General features: G+C 37.4%; 1 protein-coding gene across 10 annotated transcripts in view; it reads right to left on the bottom strand.

The window, feature by feature from the left end:
- TENM1 (teneurin transmembrane protein 1) overlaps window positions 1-26224 on the bottom strand; it is a 3105198-nt gene that overhangs the window by 155946 nt on the left and 2923028 nt on the right. For 9 of the 10 annotated variants that reach the window (XM_074277949.1, XM_074277947.1, XM_074277946.1 and 6 more), the window contains 3 exons: window positions 5340-5525; window positions 4252-4275; window positions 2249-2395 (listed from right to left, as the gene is read on the bottom strand). In XM_074277949.1, coding sequence (XP_074134050.1) covers window positions 2249-2395; window positions 4252-4275; window positions 5340-5525 — 357 coding nt within the window. The remainder of the gene's footprint in view (window positions 1-2248; window positions 2396-4251; window positions 4276-5339; window positions 5526-26224) is intronic. The other variant, XM_074277956.1, reaches the window with a different exon arrangement.

The raw sequence follows: 26224 nt of genomic DNA, 5'->3' as shown, positions 1-26224 counted from the left end.
AATCAAGTGGAAAAAACACAATGCTCACCCATGCTAATTAAATAATTGTTCTGATTATACAATCAAGTGAATTGGACAAGAGATTTGGAGTCAGAAAGCTCCGAGATCCAATCCTTCCTCGAATGTGCCGTAATCCATTTTCAGAGAATGTTTTACTCTCTTAAATTCACTGCCGAATCCACATTACTTAGACATATTAGGTTTAATAACCTTTTAAAGTTACATGGCAAAAAAGGAAATTCTTCCAGCTTGTTTGATGCTAAATCTCCCATTATTCCCTTATCTTACTGAGTATTTCTAGCCTGGGTTTAATGACAGTGAAGATAATCTCCAAGGCAGATGCAGAAGGTGAGAGAAGCCAAACTGAACAATGTATTTCATTTTAATGTTATTATTTGGAGGAATTCAAACGGCCAAGTTCTTTGTGAATGTCATGCTCCCTGGAGCATGAAATGTAAGGAGAAATTGCCAGGTATTTGTCCTTTACCACTACCTCACATGAAGAGCCTTGGGGGCTGATGTAAGGCTTAGTGGCCACCATGGTAAATGATCCTACTCAGCTTCTGTTCCGCTAGACCTGGGATGGCCAAAGCGAGGCCTGAGATCATGTGTTGCTTGTCAGAGATTCACCTGCCGCCACCTGAGCCAGCATGAAGAAAGAACAATCCATGAATTGCATATGTACTGCAATTAAGATCGGAGTCTCTTAAAGATCTAAAGTAGCGCGACTTAGAGACACTGGGAAACATTCTAGGCAACTGGCAGCAGAGCAAAATCCTTTCATGATAAAGACAACAGAATGGGGGTAGTTTGACGGCACAGTAGATAGCGCACTGGCCCTAGACTCAGGAGGACCTGAGTTCAAATACAGACTCAAGCATCTAACACTTATTAGCTGTATGACTCAATTGCCTAAAAAAGAAAATAGAATTGAGATAGTCATTTCATCTACCTCTCTGGAATAGAGGCTAGTGGGCTGAACTTGAAATCAGGTAGACTTGGGTTCTAATTGTAACTCAAAACACATTATATGTGTGCCTCTAGGCAAATCCCTTCCTTTCTAAGGGCCTCAGTTTCCTCATGTGGAAAGTAAAAGGCTTAGATGAGACACCTCCAAGGCCATTTGAATAATGAGATCAGGGATTCTTCACCTTCGTCAATCAGGGACCCCTTCAGCAGTCCAGTGAAGTCCATGGAGCTCTTCTCAGAACAATGTTTTGCTGTCAGCATTATAAATGGAGGGCGATGCTGAATTCCAGTTATAAGTGACTGAAAATAAAGATGCAATTGTTCCCCATTCAAATTCACGGATATCCTCAAATCTATCTTTGGACCCTTTGGGAGGCCCTAGAAAGCAGATGAAGAACCTCTTTTCTAGGCTTATGATCTCAGGATTATTTGTATAAAACAAAACATGTTTTTGTAATGCCATTTTTGGCAAAGTACAAACAAAAGAATCACGAGTGTGTCAAGTATAGGCGATCACGATAAACAAAAGACTTCTACTTGCAGGTCTCGATCAGATGAACCGAGATGTTCGTGAATTATGATATAGTAACAGGGGGATGCAGGACAGTGGTGTGCCGGTCAAGGTTTAATAAGAAGCTCTCCAAAAATGCACGACACAGTTTTACTATTAATCAACATTAACATTTTCCCTATCTCTTTCTTACATCTTGGCAACAAAACAATGAATCAGGCTCTGCCTCGTAGCATTTATCTGAAGTGTAAATGCTGACATTGAAAATTTAACAATCGGCTCCCAGAAGTCGGTTTGAACTGTCTTGACCACACTCCTGAATACAGGGCTCTGGAGGACCGGCAGTTTAGATCCCAGACTCTCAGAAGCCATCTAGTCCAATCTGAATCTGAGCAATCTGGGCTCGCTAATACTGAGTGCTCAAGATGGAGCTTCTTATTTGTTTGTGGTTTAATTTTAGCTCTACTGCTTTGGCAATTTCTTCTCCAAAAAAGCAAAACTATCTAGAAAAATAAAACAGAACAGATTCTGCATACAGATGAAGACATGGATGAATAACACAAACACTTGGCACTTCTATTCAAGACCAAATGAATCAGCCATTACAATTCTGAAAAAAAAAAAACCCTCTGTTTCAGCCCTTTGTCAATGATTCTGCCTCCTTCCCTTGGTCGGACCGGATACTCTGATGCTATTATGCTACTGTTTCAACTAGAAGAGTATTTCCCCTTATAAACCTTAAAGAAGTGACACAGAAAAATAAAATACCTCCGTCATTGTCCAAGCTGTCTCCACAAACCATTTCCATGACAATGTTGCATCCTGAACCACTCCAGCCCACCTGACATACACAGTGCCAACCATTCTGATCCAGGGTACATCTCCCATTTCCAAAACACAGCCCTGGGCAACCATCTGGAAAAAGAGCAGAGGGAAACAATAACCAAGATGTCTGAATGGGACTGGCCAACAATGATCTATCTGCCTACGGGGATATGGCTTATCATGTGGGCTCCATTAAGATGAAGTATTGAATAAAAGGAAGAGCATCTTGCTCACTTGCAAAACCTTCCCAGGGAACTTGTTATTCCTTACTCTGCAGTACTTTCCCTTGGAGATCCAATTAAGCATTATTAATGCTACCCCAATTCCCAATATATGATTCAAATTGGATGAAAACTGTGGCAGGGCCAAAAATAAGCTTTTTAGTTTCTTTTTTGAAAATTCATCTCCTCATTTCAATCAAAATTGGATCAATGATGTGAAGACTGATTCCGGTTAATATGTTGGAAAAAAGACAATCACTTCTCTCAATAGTTATCTTCCTCCTGGGACTTAGCTACTCTTTCTTTGTGTTGCTTCCACTCTTTGGTGTGCCATCTAGACCATGTCCTCACACATCTCATGTACAGGCTGCCTTGGAGTTGTGTGACTCTTGTTTCATGGCCCTTTGTCTCATCTCTCCAAAACTATCAGTTCCTTGCAGGCAATCTTGTGTCTTCTGCCTCTCAGACATGCTACTTAGCATATAGCATCATTTTATTTATGCACAGAACTGATGCTTGAGAAGTCATTATATGCAGAAAAATATCTAATTTCAATACTAACAGCTGACTTGGATAACCAGAGTCAAATGTGAACATCTTTGGACAATGTTGTCCACAAAACTCTCCAAGAACCATCTTTCTTCTAGCACTGGTTCTCCAGAAATGCTCTCCTCTTTGTTTCGGCTGTAATGTCTTTCCACAGGTGCTTTTTCTCTCTTTGGCTACCGAGATTGTCAGCTAGGAAGTTGCCCCTATCCTGGGAGCATAAATGTGCTTTTTAGGAAAGAAGGGGAACATGAGAAGATGGAGGAAGTCTTACTGCTGGTGGAAAGTTTTCCCTGTCTTCTTGCAACATGAGAGTGAGTCTAAGTTCTTTTTGGAGACAGTCCAATCACTACTGCCTTCCTGGGCATTTTAGCCTTCAACAACTTAATGTTCATCTGTCCAGAGAAGAAAATGTAAGAGCATAAAAGAAGAAAGAAATCCCTAGATATTGTGGTCAGTAGAAGTAACATAGGAATCACCTTCAAACATCCTTTCAAGCAACCTTTCGGGGACAAAGAAAGACAAATCTTCCATAAAGAAAGAAATAAAAATGGAGTTGGTTGCTAGGTAAAGATAGTAAGCTGTATGTGCAGTATTCCCAAAACACCTTTATATAGGTTGAAAATACATATGTTTTAGACATATTGAGATATTGTCATGGATGAGAAATTTGTAACAGGTTTTTAAAGGGACACTCTGGACATTTTAGGTGTCATCCTTACAATCTGATGTTGATGTCAAGGAGACTGCTCTATGACCTACTATATCATAAAATGTTTCTTCATGTCCCTCTTAAGGGACAGAATGTTGGACACAAGGGAATTGGGGAATGCTCCAATTGGGCAACAGAATAAATAAGCTTGTGCTGGTCACATTCATAATAAGAAAGATACTTAAGATCGACCCACATTTTGAATCTGTCCCTTGCTGTTCACATCTGAGCCTTTCTCTCATTCAAGCAAAGAAGAATGACAAGTCCCTTACTTTGCCTATCAGCCCACTATTTGCTGTGGCAAATAAATGTCTTTTTTAATCTTAGAAAATTCAAATTCTTTTTTTTTTTTTGTGTGTGTGTGTCTCCCTCAGTCTATCACAGCTTGAGCCCAGGAACATCTCAGGTGACTGCAAGTGAAAGGTACATGCATGTTTTCTGTTATAATGCTGGCGAGAAAATCTTACCTCGGACAGCATCTAAGTAGTGAGCTAAAGCAGGAAAAAAAACAAAAAGGAAGAATGGTTGAATAAATTTCTGAGAGACCAGTGGTTGGTGTGTGTGTGTGTGTGTGTGTGTGTGTGTGTGTGTGTGTGTGTGTTCTAACGGTTTACCATCTGTTGCCTTAGAGGAGAATTGTAAACTGTGAAGTGCTGAAATGCTGACTTGTCACCCGTGGGTGCTGACGTTGGGCTGTGTGTGAGGTGGGGGAGGGAAGAGATGAATGACATTTAGGAAAGAAACCCAATTAGCCTCCTTCAAAATGTCATATTTCATTAAAAAATGTCATCTTAGTTACATCTTCTGGGGAAAAAAGACCAGCTCGGGCTTCTTTTTGGTGACAGCTTTAGGAGGCAATATTTGTGAAAACAACTTCGGTTATCGTTGGAATTTAAATCTCACCTCTCTTCTCCATTTTAATCAATCGTAAATGTTTTCCACAATCATCACAGACAAAACTTATATCTTTAGTAGAGTAGAAACTCAGTTTAAGATGTTACAGATAGATATAGAGTGTGTGGTGTGTGTGTGTGTGTGTGTGCGTGTGTGTGCATGTGTGTGCATGCATGCATGCACATGTGTGTGTATGTATATGTATGTGTTGAGGGACTTAGGACAAACCATTCTCCCTACCTGAAAAACAATTTAAACAAGTTTCCCACTGATGGAGCATCTAGACTAGATTTCATTTATCTTAAAGGTAACACATCAATATATACACTTATCCATTAAAAACAGCCCTAGCCAATGAAATGCCCTTAGTTTTTCAAAAGGGAAAAAGGTAAGGATATTTTACTTTCCTAACAAAAGACACAGTCCTACTGATTGAGGAAGAACCCCAAACACTTTTAAAATAGGGACTATGGGGAGTGAGGAAACACCGAGATAAGGAATATTTTTCTCAAGTGTCAAGGAGATTATATGAAATGGGAGCACAATTCACAGGGCTTTTGTCCCTCTGCTGGGCAACTCCCATGACTTTAAAACTTTCCACGGGACAGCTATTTAATTAGCGAGGTTCGTTTATCGTGTCCTAAAATATCATGGCACTTACCAATAGTACAGTGGTCTCCTTCCCATCCTGGACTGCACTCACACTTCCCATCTCTGCAGTGCCCATGCTCAGCGCAGTGAGAAGGGCAGGTGCGCTCTTCACAGGTGGGTCCCACCCAGCCTTCTTCACACTGGCAAATTCCCCTGGAACAGACTCCATGGCTACCACAATCCATGGTGCAGAGCTCTGTAGGAAATTCAAGAGAAGATGTACATTCATCCTGATCTATCTGCTTAAGAACCATCTTGACTTTCACTCAGACTAGTTTTGAGCAAATGAGGGCCCTGCCCAAGGCAATAGTATAGGAAGGATCAGTTCTTCTTCTCGCCACAGTGACTGAAATCATCTCTGTTTGTGCCTACACATGCACAAGCTACCTTAGGGTCCCACATTCATGGTGTCTTGTTTTCAGGACCTGCCTTTCTCCCAGGCCTGACAAGGGAGTGAAGGGAATGGACTACTTCTTTTGGGAAGACTAAATCTGTTGTAAGATGGCTCTTGGGGCTGCTCCTGCTCCTGCTCCTTCCTGCTAACCGAGTTTGTTCTAGGTGTGATCATTCTTGGTTATAGCCCTGTTACCATTCCTGTCTAAAAGGAATTATCCTTTCCCAAGGCTCCATGGATATGCACAAATATGGAAAATGTAAATCATCTTGCAAAGAACCATAGTAGTCAGGTGAACTTGCCAAAGTGCTCCTGGGTGTTAGAAGTTACACCTCTAAAAGTCAAATAAAATCTGAAATCCAAACTGAGTTGGGAAAGTTGAGAAAATGATAATAACACTCAATGTTTAGCAATGAAGCTGATGCCAAACAAATATCGAGTGAGTTTCATTAAAAATTCATTAAGAACGCCAAGCAGGGTGCAGGGAGTTTATGATGTTACAATAAATCATTGAAGAAACAGGAAACACACCCGATGCTTCATTCAGGAAGGCAAGTTCTACAATGGAAAAGATGTTAACTTTTTAATAAAATCCACCGTATACAAAAGGTGAAAACGTCGATGATGGCAATCAGTCTGTTTCTCTAATCTTATTAACAATATTTGCATTTAGTTGAAACATTTTAAAATGACTCCCAATTGATTAAAAAACTCCCAGACTTCTTATCTCGAAATGCCATTCGATACTGAGTCAATGTCCTCATAGGGGGTACTAGCACTCCAGCTGCGTTTGCCTCTTCTCCCTTGCCTTTTTTCACCCCCATTCATTGAAAACCTGAATAATAAATCCGGACATTTTTAGTCTGCTATATCTCATGCTGAAGGATGACAGCTGCTATGAGAACTTATTGACAAGAAGATACCAGTCCTTTGGGACACTGAATCATACCCATTTGGATGAAAGAGGCCAAGTTGACTATTTTTCATAGTTTCAGGCTGAAAGGTAAAGAAGGGGAAGGGAGGGAGGGAAGAAAAGTCTATCTACTATATGATATGCATTGTGCTAAGTGCTTTTTCTAAATATTATCTCATGGGATCCTCACGATAACCCTGGGAAGTAGATGTTATTTTATCCCCATTTTACAGTTGAGGAAACTGAGTCACACAGAGCTAAAGTGCTGCCCAGCATCATGTAGCTAGTAAGAGACAGATAAGATTTGAATGCACCATTTCCTGTATCCAGGTTGAACACTCTATCCACTGTGCCAGCAGCTATCTCGAGGTCAGAACAAATAGCAATTCTGCTCCGAGAAGAGGGCAAGGTGGTAGAAAATCATTAGCAGTATGTCCTCATACAACAGTGACAAAAATAGAAGAGAAAACCAAAACTTGGTGAGAAATCTAGTTAAGCAAAATGATTCTGAAGGCATTTTAGGGAGAAACTGGAAGAAAGACAAAGAAACAGATCAAAAGAAGAAGAGAATCTCTAAGTTCTCCTTTCCTGCAGTGATACTAGAATCATCACATTTTGATCCAAACATTGTGATGTGATATTAGAGGAAGGAAAAATACTACGCACACACACACACACACACATCATCATCATCATCATCATCATCATCTAAGACAGGAGAAGACAAAAGGCAGTCTGGTACAAATGATATTCCATGAGACATCTCTTTAGAGCTACAGAGTTGGCTGAAAAGTAGGAAGGATATTTGATTCAACTGCTTATTGTTTGGTGCTTTCAATATTCATCTATCCCCCTCTAGGCAGAGAGAGCTCCTAATTCTATATCTCTATATTCACCTTCTCTTGAACCCCAGATTCACATTTCAAACCAGCCCACTTGAATATCAAATGCCTTGCTGGTACCTTTCTGTTAGTGACATTTGAGTCACAACAACTCAAGCATCAGAAGAGTCTTTGGATGGTTCAGAAACCATGAAGTCAATTTCTTTTCGAACAAGAATCACCTCTACAACAGCTTTTCCCTCTCAATGGGGATCTGGCCTCTGGGTGAAGATCTCCAAAGGAGGGGGAGTCTCTTTCTTCTGAGGGCAATCCATTAAACTCTGGGATTATTCTAATTAGTAAGCAATGCAGTTTAGTGGATAGTGGGCCAGGAAGCTCTGGTTTCAACTCCACTTCTAAACCTTCATAAATGGGAGACCATGGCTCCTTAATCTATGTGTCTAAGTGACTCACCTCAAGTCACAAAGGGATTGACACAGCTCAAATGTGAATCCAGATCTCTAACTTGAGAGTCACTGTGTTATGTTGTCTTCTCTACAAAGACATAGCTGTTGGTTGATGGTAGGAGTTTTCTCAGTAAAAACCACAGATCTTGAGAGGAGTAATGGTAAAGAATCTTTATGTAATGTTTGGATTTGCTAGGGTTGCCGAACTTGACTGGAAGAAGTCAAGACAGCTGTGCCAAGTGTCTTCTAAATTTATTCCAGCCCCTATTCCACTTTGCCCTTTCTGCAGCTCTCCAATCCTCTGAAACATACACCAGAGTAGCTTTTTTAAGCCTTCTCTCTTCAAGCTCCCATCAATACTCTTTCCTACTCCCTCTTAGCAGAGGACTTTGTCTCAATTTTCAAAAAGAAACTGAGGTCACATGTAGGGAGTTCCTCCCATTCCTCTCCCACCCCATACTGCAAACAACTTCATTATATCTGCTCCTCTCTTCCTTTTCTTCAGTTTAGGAGTATGAGTTGGGACCCTCTCCTTGCCAACGTCTACCTTTCTACTTAGACTTTTGATCTCATGCCCTCCTGTCTACTCTGGGAGCTTGTCCCTTTGACTATCTCCTCTCTACACTTTTTGAACTCTTCTATCTGGTGCCTTATTCCCTGCTAATAAGCTCCCCAACTTTAAAACACCATACTCTGACTTTACCATCCTCTTGAGATATTGTCTTGTCTATTTATTACAGTCAAATGTCTAGGCAAAAATATCTACACTTGTCTCCAATTTCCTAGTTTCCCATTCCCTTCAATTTGACTTCTTCCTTAACTTTTGTCCAAACGATTCTAAGATCACCATGACCTCTTTTGCAAAGTCTAAGGTGGTTGTTGTTGTTGTTGTTGTTTTTCTCTCAGTCCTTCTCTGTCTCTTGACCTCTACAGTATTTGCTGCTACTGGATCTTCTGGATCTTTCCTCCATCTTAGATTTTCATAAAACTGCTTTCCTAGCAAAGGTCTATCTGATAGGGTCAGATAGACCCTTCTCAGTCTTCCATGCAGGATCATCTTCCGTAGCCCATTCTCTATTCATGAAAGCCCTTTAGGGTTCTGTCCTGGGATCTCTCTTCTTTTTTTTTATATTCTCTTTGAATGGGTAACCCCTTTTAATTCCAATTTAATTCAATTATCATCTTTATGCAGATCATTCCCAAATCTCCATATCTAATTCCCCCCTTTCTCCTGAACTCTGGTATCATATGTCCAACTTCCTGCTGGACACTTTCCTATGGGTACCGCAAACTCAGCATATCCAAAATATAGAATCATTTTTCCTCAAAATCTTTTGCATAACATTCTCATATCTGTCAAAGGCAAATATTGTGCTTGGTGGTTGTGCACTGCCTTTTCCTTGGGATAAAATAGAAACCTATTTAGCATACAAACGTCCAGCTCCCTTCAAGCCAGAACTTACTTAAGCACCATTTCTTTCTAGAAATTTTCCTGATTCCATCTAAATTTACACCATGCCCTCGACCCTCACTAACTCAACATAATTTTACAGACGGGCTGCATTCATTACTGTCTATAAACATGTTATGCTCTCTTGGCAGAATGTAAGTTTCTTTTATCCTTTCCTTAGCATCTATATCACAGTGCCTGGTCCACAGGATGCACTTACTATATTTTCATTGAGAGATTTACCATTGTGATTGCCTCTTTTGGATGTTCTCCAGCCTATCAAATCCTTCCTAAAACATGGGGCCAAGAATTGAATTTGATATTATAGATGTGTCCAGACTAGGGAAGAGAAGAATGAAACTAGAAACCAATAGCTTCTGTGGTGGCAGTGGTGGGCTATTACCATATATTTTGAGCCTATGATCTAAGTTGAGAAAAGCATGAAATTTATTTCCTGGTCAGCTTTTTTGTTCCACAGTTGTGTCTGATTCTTATTGACCCTATTTGGGATTTTCTTGGCAAAGATACTAAATTTTTTTTTGCTATTTTCTTCTTTTGCTCATGTTATAGATGAGGAAACTGAGGCAAACAGGGTGAAGTGACTTGCTCAGGGTCACAAAGCTAGTAAATGTCTGATGTCATATTTGAATTCATGAAGATGAATTTTCCTTCAGGTCTCGCACTCCAAGTTTGCCCCTCTATCTACTGCAATGCCACTTAGCTGTGCTTGCTCATTATTAAAGTTCCAAAATGTATGTGTGGGGTGTGTGTGTATATGTGTGTGTGTGTGTGTGTGTGTGTGTGTGTGTATTATGAATCTCCTGGGGGAGTAGAATGGAGAATATTTACCTACTTATTTTAAAATGTTTAATCTCCTACAAAAAGGAGCTAAAATGATACAAATAAAAGAAAGATGCCCCATTTTCACACTATTATTTGACAATTTTAGAAATTCTAGAGATAACAATAAGACAAAAAAAGAAATTGAAAGCATAAAGACTAGCAGAGACAAAATTATCCCTATTTTCAGACAACACAATAGTTTGCTTAGAAAACCCCTAAGAATCAATAGAGACTAAATGGAAAAAATCAATAGCTTTAGTAAAATAGAATGATACAAAATAAATATATAAAATTATTGGCCTTTCTCAATAGCAAAAATAAATTGCAGGAGGAAACAATAAAAAGAGAAATCCTATTTTAAAAAGCCCTACAAAATGTTGAATATATGCTAGGGGTCAATCCACTAAGATATACAAGACACAAAGACTACAGTTACAAAACACAGTTTAAAGAAATAATTAAAAATAAATTGAAGGGATAGTCACCATACCATATGGTAAGGCCATGCCAACTTAATAAAACAATGATAATAAGCAATTTAATGGACAGATTGAGTTCTAAATCAGTCAAGGCCAAGTTCAAAGAGGTGCTTTACAGAGCTAGACAAAGTAATGTCAAAATGTATTTGGAGGAACAAAAAGTCTAGACACATAAGGGATTTTTTTTTTAATTATGAAAGGAAAGGGAAATAATACTTCTAGACCTTAAATTACATGATAAAAGCAGCAATCATCAAATCTATTTAGTAATGGTTAACAATATTTTAATGCAGGCCACTTGAACAGATTCAATAATACAGAATTTTTAAAAATTTAAACTCAATAATTCAATATTCAAGAAATCCAAAAATATAATAAATTTCATGGAAATGAATTCTGAAACTGACAAAAATGTCTGGAAAAATAAGAAAAAAATTTTTTTGACAGAAATTAGGTTCTGACCAATACTTTATACTATATACTACAATAAATTCAAAATGTTTTTGTGATCTGAATGTACATGGTCATATAATTTTTTAAAATCTAAAAGAGAATTTTATAAGTAAGGATAAAAGGAGATTTCTTAACCTCAAAAATGGATAGGGGAGTCCACAAAGATAAGAGAGAATTTACAAGAAACTGAGAAGTTTTTAAATGAACAAAATAAATGAGACTAGGACAAGCAGTGAAAGTGTTGATTGGGGGAAATATATGCTTCAAATTTCTATGACAAGGTCTTGGTATCCAAGATACATAGTAAACAAACACAAATATACAAGATTAAAGACCATTTCCCAGGAGATAAATAGTACAAGGAGATGAACATTTTTAGATTACAATTAACAATCTTATGAAAGACAGCTCTAAATCACAAAAAAACAAGAAGCAAATTAAAAATTCAAAATTTTACCTCACATCAAATTTGGAAAGGTAAAAAAATGGAAATAGTCCATTTTTGAGGTTTTTGAGGTGATAGGAATATAAATACATTGCTATTAGAACTAAGAAATTAGTCCAATTGTCCTAGAAAACAATTTGCAATTATGCCATTAATATGGCTGGAAACAAAGTTAATGACGGTTTAGTGAAGATTTAGCTAAATAACGTATGTTAATTGCAATGGAATATTACTATATTATACAAAATGATGATTATGAAAGAAAACAGAAAAGCAATAACATTTATGAAGAGGAAGGTAAAAGGAACCAAGAAAAAAATATACACAATGATAAAGGTATAAAATGGAAGAACAATAACAATAAAAATTCAAATCTGAATTCTGAAGAAGAGTTGAGAAAAATACAGAGATGAAAGACTACTTGCACATAATATTACATATATTAGCAGATATGGCTAATCAGATGTAGAAACCAAAGACATCAATAGAAATAATAAAAAAACTTTGAAAGGAAGAATGAAAAAAAAATCCTAATTTTAACTTCCCTATTTATTCTTCAAAAGTTCTGGACTACTACATCATTTCCATCCCTTGGGCAATATCGTTCTACTGTTTGAGAAGAAAAAGGAAGACTAAAGCATTTGGATCTTTTGTACTTCAGGTAGTTTGTCATGGATGTTTCAGCAAAAGGAAATCTGAGTATTTGAAGACCCCTAGATTTTCATTCCCATTTTAAGGAAGAGTTTCTAAATTTGATTAAAACAAATGATACATTTGAGTTTAGAAAAACTTGATTAAGTATTCTTCCTATTTTAGAGTGAGCAGGGCGATGCTATGAAAGACTATATAGCCAGGGAACCTGTAGTTAAAGTATAGCTTTTCTGGGGACTTTGAACAAGTGGGATCTGGCCTCTTGTGGCCTCAGTTTTCCTCAACTGTAAAATGAGACAGTCAGACTAGATGATCTCCAAGATTAGCTTTAGCTCTAGATCTGTGATTTTATGAACTATTTCATCCACACACTTAGAAGCTACATTTCTTTTAATGCAGGCTGAGGTTATGTTACTTTTTTTTGACAGATATATCTCACTAGTGACTCATACTGAGCTGGCAGTCGATTAAAATCTTTCGATATCTTTCAGATGTCCTGCAGTCTAACTAAGACTCCCAACTTTGTACTTGTGAAGTTGACTTTTTGAATCAAGAGCGAGACTTGACATTTATTCCCTTAAATTTCTTCTTATTTGATTTGTTCTGATGTTCTAAGACATGAATAATTTTTTTTCTGGATTATGACTATCAATGACATTAGTTCACGTTCTCTTCCAGACTTAAGTCATCTGCAAATATGGTAAGTATGCAGGCTATACCTTTAAATAAATCACTGATAAAAGCATTGGGCAGCACAGGACAAAGTACATCTGTACTTTCAAATGTAGATGGATCTCTTGGACCCACCTTTGTTTTAGTCATTTAGAATGATACTGAATGTATCTAAACATATTACTGTTTTTATAATCCACATCTCTCCATCTTTGCATTAAGAAGAGCATGTCAAAGACTATTAAATGCTTTGTTAAAATCAAAGTAAGCATTCCCCTGATGTACCAGTCTAGTAATCTGTCCAAACAGGAAAGGAAGCCAGTTAGCCATGATCTGTTCGAGATGAGACCATATTGGCTATGATGACTGCCGCTTCCTTTTCTAGATGCTCACTAACATTTTTATATTATGTTCCAGATTTTTTCTGGCAGTTGAGGTCAAAATTTCTGGCCTGTAATTTGCAGAGTCCATTTCATTCCTTTTTCTTAAATATTCCAATTTTGGCATGACCCACAGTTTAATAAATGCCTTTTCACTGAATAGATATGAACTCGATAAATATTTTCTGAATTAATATATGGATAAATGGAACTGGAGGGAAGAATCAAAGCTGTATAGTTACACAGATACAAAGAGGCTCAAATCAGATGGCTTTCTTAGTAAAGCAAGAAATAAAAGGGCACCTGTAAAACATCAGAGAAGGAGTTTAAGAGAACTGTGTTTAGCAACAGACTCTAAGGATTGTGTATCATGACGATAGAATGAATCACTGACTCTACCCAGGCATCTCATAACAATGCATCCCTGCTCAGAGGGAAATGAAAGGGCATGGGGAGATTAACACAAATCCTTTTCCATTATCAGCTCAGAGCTCTTGCCCTACTGATGGCGGGCTAGGATTATCATCTTATACAAGGAATAACATGTTAGGTGGATGGGTGTGTCTTAAAGCTACCTAGTAGCTCAGTACACCAAGTAACCAGTGCAAAGACATCCTGCTGTTGTTGTTGCATGTGAACACTATAAGAGGCAGAATAACCCCATTGGAGGAGTCTTCTGGAGCCATCACTAACTACTATGGTAAACAATAGGAGTAGATCTTAGTACGCAATGCATTTCAGGCAGTGGCAGAACAGTGTTAGCAAGGACTATAAATAGGAAGGAATCTGGGACAAGTACACTGGGTGCTGGAAAGAAAGGCACAAAGAAAAACCAATAGTACAATGACTCGTCTAGCCCCATGCTGGGAAGTGACCTTGGGGCTAGAATTTGGGACTCCCATACTGTCTGAGGAGTAGCTAGAGGGTGGAGATGAGAAGCTTTTTGAGGAGTCCCAGCAGTTGAGCACTTTACCGTGGTAATAATCCCACTGGTTCTGGTTCTGGTTCTCTGTCTTTCTTTTTATCTCTCTCTCTGTCTCTCTCAGAGCAAATGGGGTCAACTTGGCTGTATAGTACAGATATACTGGTCCTTGCACATGCAGGTTTTGGGCCAAGTCCCTGCTTGAATCCTTCCTTCAAAGGTCAGTGAGAAATGAATCTTTGTAGGACTGAGGCACTGAGCAAGAAAATGGGGTGAAATCTCAATTCTTTGTACACTCCCTTCCCCTCAATACCACGCCTTGGCCAAAGTGTAAGGTGCAACTCCAATCTGGAGTGCAAGTTTCAGCGTGATAAGTACAGCCAGATAGGAAGTTGTTTTCCTGTAAATAAGGGATTCACCTGAGAAATACATTATCATCAGACAAGAAACAGATATTAAACAATGAACATTTGTCACTCTCAACGGTCATAACCCTGCACTGTTTCCAGTGCTGAATGGTGTCTCTGGACTAGCTAAAAACTGTTTATCCATGACAATCTTCTTTCCCAGTTGGGGTAAGGGGGAGGATTTAGGAAGAACAAGATAACAGATGTTGACAACTGTGTGATTTACAACAGGTGAAGTTGAATGGTATTGTGCTCTAATGTATTTGTCTCATGAATAGTTCTATTCCACGTGTACTATTTTCTATCTGGCTGAAAATATATTAACATTACAGGGCTGCAAAAAATGACAAAAGAATGCTAAAATATAAACATTCTTCTCTGAAAATGTATTGCAAAGGAACATGAAAAATATAAGCAGACTTTAAAGTTCTATTGAGACATTTCATTTTTAATAAGTTTCTTTCTCCATGCCAACAATGAACAAGACTTGTATAAATTGAACCTGGATATAACAGGAGCATTTCTTTGTTGCATGCTGACAAAGAACAATTTGATTAAACAGTAAATCCTTCAGAGTCCTGCTCAGAGACATTTCTCCGAGATTTACTTTTTAGACAAAAATCTCCTAGCGAAGTAAATTCTTTTCCTTGTGCTTTCCCAGCACGTTGGCAGTACTCGGTGTTGGGCAGCAAAGGCAATGATACTGGGGTACAAGAATCCGTTTCTAAATAAGCTGGCTTCTAATAAATACATAAATACTGAAGATACATTTTCTTTTTTCTTTTTCCACAGTAGCCATGTTGTAGAAAAAGTAAGAAAAATTAAGAAAGAGAAAAAATATGCTGGAATCTGTACTGAATCCATCAGATCTCTATTGGGAGGTGGATAGCATTTGTCATCAGGAATACTTTGGAATTGTGGTGAATCATTGTATTGATCAGAATGACCAAATTTTTCACAGTTGATTATCTTCATGTTGCTGTTCCTGTGTAAATTGTTTTCCTGCTTCTGCTCACCTCACTTGGTTCATCTAACTCTTCTCAGGTATCTCTGAAATCATCTCCTTCAACATTTCTTATACTACAATAGTATTACATCACATTCATATACCATAGCTTGTTCAGCCATGCTGTACTTGATGAGCATCCCTTCAGTTTTCAATTGTTTTCCACCACAAAAATAACTGTTATAAATATTTTTGTACATATGGGTCCCTTCTCTTTGTTCCTTTTACAGAAACTTCCCTACTAGTAAAGGCATGCAGAATTTTTAACCCTTTGAGCATAGTTCCAAATTATTCTCCAGAATGATTGGACTAGCCTACAGATCCACTAAGAGGTATACCATTAGTGTTTCTGTTTTCCCATATTCCCTAGATCATTTGTCATTTTGCTTTTTGGTCATGTTAGTCAATCTAGCAGGTATGAAGTAGTACCTCAGAGTTGGTTTAATTTTGGTTTTTCTAATTATTACCAATTACCAATTTTTAGGTAGAATTCTATCATTATGAAACTGGATACCATTTTTTATTTTACTGAAGATGACACCATTTATGAGTTAGAGACTGCAAGTGTTATTGTACCCCATTAAATAGATGAGAAAAGATGAGAAAAGTTTCTTTCATTCATTCATTTCTTTCATTCATTCATTCATTTTGTTGAAAACTGTTTACATTCTTTGAACACTTACCACTTGGGGAATGGCTCTTATTTATTACAAATTTGACTCATTTCTCTATATAGCTGGGCTATGAGACCTTAATTAGAGAAACCTGCTATAGAAATGAATTTCCCAGTTTCCTGCCTTCCTTTTAATTTAGGATGCATTGGTTTTATTTGCACAAAACCCAATACATCTTAAAATGATCCATTTAACCTTCCATGATTCTCTGCAGATCCAAGTGTGTTTTTCAAGTACAGCATATTGAACACGGCCAAAGAAATGGGAAAGTGGCCAAAGGTAATGTCAGGGTCTAAAGGAGATCAGCTGTTACCTATAGGACTTTAGGTGGGAAGGGTGTAGAGTGTAGGAAGTCTAGCCCACTGGAATCAAAGAGATTGGTTCTCGCTTTTTCACTTAGATTTTAGTTAAATTGTTGGTGGGGGAAGTCTAGGGACTATTTGCTTGTTCTAGATACTAATGTAATGCAACTGGTAGGAAGATAATGGTTAGAGTGAAATTACTAATTCCAGATTGGGCTAAGGCAGTCAAGACTCTAAAGGGCTTAGAAAAATACTAAGTCAACAAACCTGATATATTTTTTGGGGGGGAGGGGAAGAGATCATTTGCTCTGAACTAAACATTTTGATTCACTAAAAGAGAAGAAATGCTGTTACTAAATTCCCTTGATCAGACACTGCAGAATTATTAGCTCTGAAGAAGACAGACTCTTTTCCTAGCTCTCCATGTAGTGAGAGACCACCTGGACTTGGAAGTAGTAGACACAGGTTCTGGGCTTACAGATAACAATTATGTAACCTTATACAAGCCTGAAACTTACTTTTCTCATCTATTTAATGGGGTACAATAACACTTGCAATCTCTAACTCATAAATGGTGTCATCTCCAGTAAAATAAAAAATGCTATCCAGTTTCATAATGATAAAATTCTACCTAAAATTGGTGATTAAAAAGTTGAATAAGTCATCAGCTCTTAGTAAAATGACTTCTTATCATACAATAATAGTACTTAGTGCTTTAAGGTTTGCAAAGAGCTTTATATATATTGTCTCATTTGATTTATTTGTGCAACTTTCAAACAGGCAGCTTTTAAAATTGACTACAACCCCACTGCAAAACCTTTTACACCAACACAGATTTGTTTTCACAGTGACTCGTTCATTTTTCCTGCAGGTTCACAGGGAGTGGAGGATGTGGAACACAGGTGTTCCCCTTCACCCTTACTTCCACCTCAGTTGGAATACTGTGTTGGACCTTAGGAGGATTGTACATTTTCCAGTTTACAAAGCTCTTTAAATCTCAGGTACCCCTTGTAGCTTGAAGGTTTTTTTTTTGCTAGCTATATTTAGACAAAAATCAAAAATCAAGTCTTGGATTAAAACACCTTGTTGTAGAATATAATGAAGAAAAACTAAACAGCAACTATTCCAAGTCTCTGTAGGTCTCCCCATTCCTCATTCTTGAAGGCTCTTAGGTAACAAACTGGAGAAATTTGAAGTTCAATCACATTAGACATTCAAAATGGCAACAGGGCTAATGTTTCACAGACCCTGGAGAACACATGATCTGTGATTTTCTTCATAAAGTGATTGGTTTTGCTTTTATAATTCTAAAACTCCCAAATGTTAAAAAACAACAACAACAACAACAAAAACAACAACCCCCAAACCAAAAACAACCTTGGCCTAGCTCAGTAATTCTGAATGGAAAAAAAAACAAAAAACAAAAAACAAAAACAAAAACAAAAACAAAAAAACTCATTTTGCTTTTTCACCATACAAGCCCCAAAGTAGAAGGGGAATCTGCATCTTTCTCTTTGCTGATATTGTGAATCATATGGATGTAGGGGTAAAGGGAGGAAGGTTAATGATGTAGCAAACCAAGTCACATGGAGGTGCTCCGTGTGTTTCATGTGTGTGAATGCATGCTCACTTGAACCTGATGAACTTTTTTTTAACCAAACCAAAGTGGAATAGCTCACAAAGGGCTTAAGCATGTGATTTTGATCTCATTAGCTTGCTCCTCTTACCACTGATAAATTGGAAGCCCAAGTCCTACTGATCTTAGGTCAGGAGAATCATCTTTCCATTCAAAGGAGAGAACATGTGAGGTATCTACAATTTATTCTTTTTTGCTTCCCCCTTTTCTTCCTAACAATGAAATGAACGTGACTAATACGAGTTACACCCTCATGTTCTTGCAGATCTTTTCTTCCAATAAACCTGATAACAGACTGCAGAATTTGTGAAGTATCCTGACAACTCAAAGGAGGAATGGCAGAGCTTAGAGTTAACCCATCTGAGCTTCGGAACGCACCGGCTAGCACATCTCAGTGCAGAAGCAAACACAGTTTCTATGAAGGACAGTTTATATTTAGCAAGAAGACCATATTCTGAATTAAAGTGAGTTTCTTGTTTTTGGTCTCTTGGTACCATCAGGAAAGCTCCTCTGCTATCCTACATAGGCTCTAGGCAATAGGAGGCATGGCGATGAAGCTATAATTTCTGAATCGCCAGCCAGGAGAAGCAGAGGGATGTAGTGGAGAGAGGGATGAATGGAAATCAGAAGGCTCTGGCCTTCCATCCCACTTTAAAAACCTTGTGATTATAGGAAAGCCCTGAAACCCTTTGTTTCTCAGGATCTTCATCTGTAACATTAGAATCAGAGGACTTGTAGGGCTAACTTTACAGGATTATTGTGAGGATTATAATTTAGGTAAAACATAAAACTTCCACAAATCTTAATGAGTTATTTAATCTCAGCAAGACTCGGGCAACCCGCTAAGGCTATAATTAACCAGTAGGTCAAGGTACTTGACAAATAATACAGAAATGTCAGATAATATTATTGTTTATTTTAATTTTCATAAGTTTTTGATGTTCTTATTCAGACTTGTGATTTCCTCAAATTCTAGTGGGGAAACTCCCTATTTTAATCTGAAAGAGACGCCTGGATGCAGTGAGAGGCAAAGTCACATAGCTAGTAGGTGGCAGAAGTTCTCTCTCTATTAAGCAGCACAAACTTTGACCCCTACAAAGAAGGGGAGAAAATCAACCTGCTAAGAACTTCAAAGAGAGCGAACAGAAGCACTAGGATAATGAGTAAATATAGAACTGTCCCAAATGATGTCAGCAGTTGCACTAAATGAGCACTTTTCCTCAGAATTTATGGGAATTCTTAAGCTAGGATCTGTGAGCCATTAAAAATATTTTGATAAGTGCATTTTAGTACAATTGATTTCCTTGCTTATCTTATATATTTTATTTTATGCAGTTACAAACATTACACGGCTAAAGTAGTACAGAGGATAGAACACTGGGCTGGGAGCCAGGAAGAGCCAAGTTCAAATCTGATCGAAGACTCTTCTTGGCCAAGCCACTTGACTATTCTCAGGTTCAATTTTCTCATTTGTGAAATGAGAATAACAATAGTACCACCTTTCAGGTTGTTGTGAGGATCGAATGACATAATTTTTATGAAGGACATTGAAAGTATTATACAAATGCTATTATTTTTATTCTTCTTTTTCTGAGAAGGGAGATATAAATGTCACCAGACTGCCAAAGAGGTGAAGGATACAGAAAGTTTACAACTTCCCTCTTGGAAAGGAAAATTCTTATATACCTCCAAATATTTACAATAACTTTTTGTAGTATCAGATAAGTAGAAGGCAAGCACAAATAGGCCACGGCACATTAATCATGATGATCTCTTCAAGGTCAGAAGCTCCATGGAAAGCAGGGCCTGAATTACTGGAAATAAGGCTGAGATTCAAGAGCTGGATGCCCTACATGCTATTCAGTCAGGCCAGAAATATTAGGAAAGCCTGTTGACTTCCAGTACAATGGGTGGATTCGTAAGGGGTTCATGAAATAAAATGAACCAACAATATGCAGAATAAGCAGGAAAGAGGGAACTGATTGGCGCTGATGGAGTGAATACCAAGAGGGTCACAGAGTCATTCTGTTATTAAGATGTTAAGTACTGCTGGCACCTCAAAATGAACTTTCCCTCTTTACCATCTTCTTCATCCTCTCCCAGTCCAAATCCCAACTGGTGACTTGCCTATTTCCAGTTTTGTCAGCTTGAAATGTTACTATTATTTTTGTCTTTTCTTTATCTCACACATCTAAGGTGGTCACTTGTACCTAGTACTTGTACTTCCTGTAGCGCGTCTTCCCTATCATATCCCCATCATTCCCCTAAGATGACCACAACTCTAGTTCAGGAATTCATTCACACCTGAAGTACTGTAATAACTTAACTGATCTCTGACTTTAGTTTTGTCTCTTTTCAATATATCCTTCACATCGTACAAGATTCGTCTTCCTAAAGTACAACTGGGATCATGAAGCTCCCTATTGTTACAGAAGTCTAAAGTCCTCAGAGTATCATTCAAAGCATCCTACTAAAATGGCCCCGATCAAGGGCTCCCTTATGTCTTCAGAAGCCTCTACCCAAAATAAACAGCTCTCATTCTCTAAGATGACCTTTGTCAACTCTCATCTTTTGTTCATGCTATTGCCTCCTCCTTGGATACCCTTCATCTCCAGTAAATGAAATTGTACTAGTTTTTCAAAATTCAGCCCAAATGCAATCTCTACCAAGATGCCTGCCCTGAATGTGGTCTGAGTCTTTGGGGAATCAAGGAGAATACTAGGGACTGGAGAAAAGCAAGTTTGCTTATAAAATGGGACAGAAAGAAGCCAGAGCTCTCAGACTATGGGTTAGATTGATTCTTGTCTAAAGGCTAGAATGATTAATAAGAGGATGGCTAGTGAATACTGATGATCAGTACAAATCTACATGGGTTCATTAAGAAAAGTCAAGGCACTAATAAGATCAGTGACAGGGGAATGCTGTAGAAATAGTATGTATAGCGGGATTTCAGCAAGCCACATGACAATGTCTGTCATAGTATCCTTGTGGTAGTTGGGATGACAGTATAGTTTAGGGTGGATTTGGAAGTGGCTGAATGGATGTATCCAGAGAGTAGTGATTATAATCCTAATGTCAGCCCAGAAGGACATCTCTAGTGGACTGCCACTATTAATTATTTGGATGAAGAGATGGATGGCATGGGCTAAGTGAAATATACCTAGAGGGGAGTGATCAGTAAGGTGAAGGGATTCAAGAATCTGCTAAGGGAATTGAGGATGTCTAGTTGAAAGAAAAGACTTGGGGAGATAAAATACAATAGCTGTCTCCAAGTATTTAAAGGGCTGTCCTGTGAGAGAGGGATGAGATATGTTCTATTTGGTCCTGGCAAGGCAGAACCAGGAACAAATGATGGAAGTTACAAAAAGACAGATGTGGCCAAATTAAAACAACAACAACAACAACATAGCAAATGTCTTTTTTGAATATAATTTTTAGTTGACTGAACAATTAGCGATGCCTGTAAATGGCACTTCATAACTTTGAAAATAATGACTTTGCCGTCATTGGAGGTGTTCAAGTAGAGTGTGGATGACCACCTCTCGGGGACGTTGTTGAAAGGTTTCTTGTTTAGATATGGATTGGAATAAGTAACCTCCAAGATCCCTGACAAATGTGATGTTTTGGACTTTGTGAGCAATCCATCACTACTTCATATGAAGCCCAGTCCTAAAACAATGAGTTCTTATGACATTCATCACGTACTATCTTGTAATACAGTTCTTCATGAATACATATTTTTCTAGAATGTGATACCCTTAACAACGAAGACCGTGATATTCATCTTTTTATATCCCAGAAGAGCTGGCACAGGGCTCTTAAATCTAGTAAATACTCAATATTCATTGAAGCAATGAATTGATCAATTTATTGCTTGAATCGATCCTAAATTATTTGAATATAAAATATGGGGTTATAAAGTTTATAACTGGATGAATGCTTAAAGATCACAACATCCCAGATTTGTCAAGACTTTAGAGACCATGTACTCTAATCTGTATCCTCCACATAACTGTCAAATCAATATTCCTAAAGTGCAGGTCTTACCATATCAATCCCTTGCTCCAGATGCTTCAATGGCTTCCAATTTCCTCTTTCTTTACTCCCATCTTTAGTTTGATTTCCCATTTCTTGCCTGCAGGCACTCTTATGTTCCAAAGTGACTTGCTTGCTGTGGCCAGAGAGGGTTGGATACAGGTTGTCCCAAAAGCCTTTGCACAGTTTTAAGACTTAATGGTTTAAAACCGCACTAAGGCTTTTGGGACACCCTGGATTTCATCTCGGTACTTTGCATATTATGTCCTCCATTGTGGAATATCTTCTTTCTCATCATCACTTCTCAGAATCCATAGCTCCCTTTAAAACTCAACTTCACTGTGTCTGTAGTCCACTAAAGACTCCTGATCTTTTTGTAGGTCAACTGTTCTCTCACAATGCTTCACCACCACCTTGTCCTTGTAAAGCCAATTTTCTTTTTTTTTTTTTTTTTTATTTTTTTTTTATTATATATATATATATATTTTATAATATTATCCCTTGTATTCATTTTTCCAATTTACCCCCCCTCCCTCTATTCCCTCCCCCCGACGACAGGCAATACCATACATTTTACATGTGTTACAATATAGTCTAGGTACAATACATGTGTGTGAATATCATTTTCTTGTTGCACAATAAACATTAGAATCCGAAGGTACATGCAACCTGGGCAGACAGATATTAGTGCTAACAATTTTCATTCCCCTCCCAGTGTTTCTTCTCTGGGTGCAGCTACCTCTGTCCATCATTGATCAACTGGGAGTGAGTTGGATCTTCTTTATGTTGAAGATTTCCACTTCCATCAGAATACATCCTCATACAGCATTGTTGTTGAAGTGTACAGTGATCTTCTGGTTCTGCTCATTTCACTCAGCATCAGTTGATTTAAGTCTCTCCAGGCCTCTCTATATTCCTCCTGCTGGTCATTTCTTACCGAGCAATAATATTCCATAACCTTCATGTACCACAATTTACCCAACCATTCTCCAACTGATGGACATCCATTCATCTTCCAGTTTCTAGCTACAACAAAAAGAGCTGCCACAAACATTTTGGCACATATATGTCTCTTTCCGCTCTTTAGTATTTCTTTGGGATATAATCCCAGTAGTAGCGCTGCTGGGTCAAAGGGTATGCACAGTTTGATAACTTTTTGGGCATAATTCCAGATTGCTCTCCAGAATGGCTGGATTCTTTCACAACTCCACCAGCAATGTATTAGTGTCCCAGTTTCCCCACATCCCCTCCAACATTTGTCATTATTTGTTCCTGTCATCTTAGCCAATCTGACAGGTGTGTAGTGGTATCTCAGAGTGGTCTTAATTTGCATTTCTCTAATCAGTAGTGATTTGGAACACTCTTTCATGTGAGTGGATATAGTTTCAATTTCTTCCTCTGAGAATTGTCTGTTCATATCCTTTGACCATTTATCAATTGGAGAATGGTTCGGTTTCTTATAAATTTGGGTCAGTTCTCTATATATTTTGGAAATGAGACCTTTGTCAGAACCTTTGTTTTTAAAAATATTTTCCCAATTTGTTATTTCCCTTCTAATCTTGTTTGCATTAGTATTATTTGTACAGAAACTTTTTAGTTTGATGTAATCAAAATCTTCTATTTTGTGATCAATAATGATCTCTAGTTCTCCTCTGGTCATAAATTCCTTCCTCCTCCACAAGTCTGAGAGGTAGATTATCCTCTGTTCCTCTAATCTATTTATTATCTCCCTCTTTATGCCTAAATCATGGACCCATTTTGATCTTATCTTGGTATATGGTGTTAAGTGTGGATCCATATCTAATTTCTGCCATATTAATTTCCAGTTTTCCCAACAGTTTTTTCCGAATAATGAATTTTTATCCCTAATGTTGGAATCTTTGGGTTTGTCAAAGATTAGATTGCTATAGATGTACCCTTTTTTGTCCTTTGTATCTAATCTGTTCCACTGATCTACCGGTCTATTTTGTAGCCAATACCAAATGGTTTTGGTGACTGCTGCTATATAATATAGCTTTAGATCAGGTACACTTAGACCACCTTCCTCTGAGTTTTTTTTCATTAGTTCCCTTGCAATTCTCGACCTTTTATTCTTCCATATGAATTTTGTTGTTATTTTTTCTAGGTCATTAAAATAGTTTCTTGGGAGTCTGATTGGTATAGCACTAAATAAATAGATTAGTTTGGGGAGTATTGTCATCTTTATTATATTCGCTCGGCCTATCCAAGAGCACTGAATGTCTTTCCAATTATTTAAATCTGATTTTATTTTTGTGGCAAGTGTTTTGTAATTTTTCTCATATAATTCCTGACTTTTCTTTGGTAGATGGATTCCCAAATATTTTATACTCTCAACATTTGTTTGGAATGGAATTTCTCTTTGTATCTCTTGCTGTTGCATTTTGTTAGTGATATATAAAAATGCCGAGGATTTATGTGGATTTATTTTGTATCCTGCCACTTTGCTGAAATTTTGAATTATTTCTAGTAGCTTTTTAGCAGAGTCTTTGGGGTTCTCTAAGTATACCATCATGTCATCTGCAAAAAGTGATAGTTTGATTTCCTCATTTCCTACTCTAATTCCTTGAATCTCTTTCTCGGCTCTTATTGCCGAGGCTAGCGTTTCTAGTACTATATTGAATAGTAATGGTGATAGTGGGCAACCTTGTTTCACTCCTGATCTTACTGGGAAAGGTTGCAGTTTATTTCTATTGCATATTATGCTTACTGACGGTCTTAAATATATACTCCTGATTATTCTAAGGAATAATCCATTTATTCCTATACTCTCAAGAGTTTTTAGTAGGAATGGATGTTGGATTTTGTCAAATGCTTTTTCTGCATCTATTGAGATGATCATATGGTTCTTATTAATTTGATTATTAATATGGTCAATTATATTAATAGTTTTCCTAATATTAAACCAGCCCTGCATTCCTGGAATAAATCCTACTTGATCATAGTGTATTATCTTGGAGATGATTTTCTGAAGTCTTTTTGCTAATATCTTATTTAAGATTTTAGCATCAATATTCATTAAGGAGATTGGTCTATAATTTTCTTTCTCAGTTTTCAATCGACCAGGTTTAGGTATCAGTACCATGTCTGTGTCATAAAAGGAGTTTGGTAGGACTCCTTCATCCCCTATTTTTTCAAATAATTTATATAACATTGGGGCTAATTGTTCTTTAAATGTTTGGTAGAATTCACATGTGAATCCATCTGGCCCTGGGGATTTTTTCCTGGGGAGTTGATTAATAGCTTGTTCTATTTCTTTTTCTGAAATGGGACTATTTAAGCAATTTATCTCCTCCTCTGTTAATCTAGGGAGCCTATATTTTTGGAGAAAGTCATCCATTTCACTTAAGTTATCAAATTTATTGGCATAAAGTTGGGCAAAGTAACTCCTTATTATTTCTCTAATTTCCTCTTCATTGGTGGAAAGATCCCCCTTTTCATTTGTAAGACTATCAATTTGATTTTCCTCTTTCTTTTTTTTGATCAAATTTACCAAAGGTTTATCTATTTTATTGGCTTTTTCATAAAACCAACTCTTGGTTTTATTTATTAATTCAATAGTTTTTTTACTTTCAATTTTATTGATTTCTCCTTTTAATTTTTGTATTTCGAGTTTAATTTTTGGTTGGGGGTTTATAATTTGGTCTTTTTCTAGCCTTTTAAGTTGTAAGCCCAATTCGTTAATCTTCTCTTTCTCAATTTTCTTCAAATAAGCCTCTAAAGATATAAAATTTCCCCTTATTACTGCTTTAGCTGCATCCCAAAGATTTTGATATGATGTCTCATCATTATCATTATCTTGGGTGAAATTGTTAATTGTTTCTATAATTTGCTCTTTCACCCAGTCATTCTTTAAGATGAGATTATTCAATTTCCAATTACTTTTTGGTCTATTTACCCCTAACTTTTTACTGAATGTAGCTTTTA

The sequence above is a fragment of the Sminthopsis crassicaudata genome, chromosome X (assembly GCF_048593235.1).
Source record: "Sminthopsis crassicaudata isolate SCR6 chromosome X, ASM4859323v1, whole genome shotgun sequence".
In the NCBI taxonomy this organism is placed as follows: domain Eukaryota; kingdom Metazoa; phylum Chordata; class Mammalia; order Dasyuromorphia; family Dasyuridae; genus Sminthopsis; species Sminthopsis crassicaudata.
This window is presented reverse-complemented; position numbering and strand designations above follow the sequence as displayed.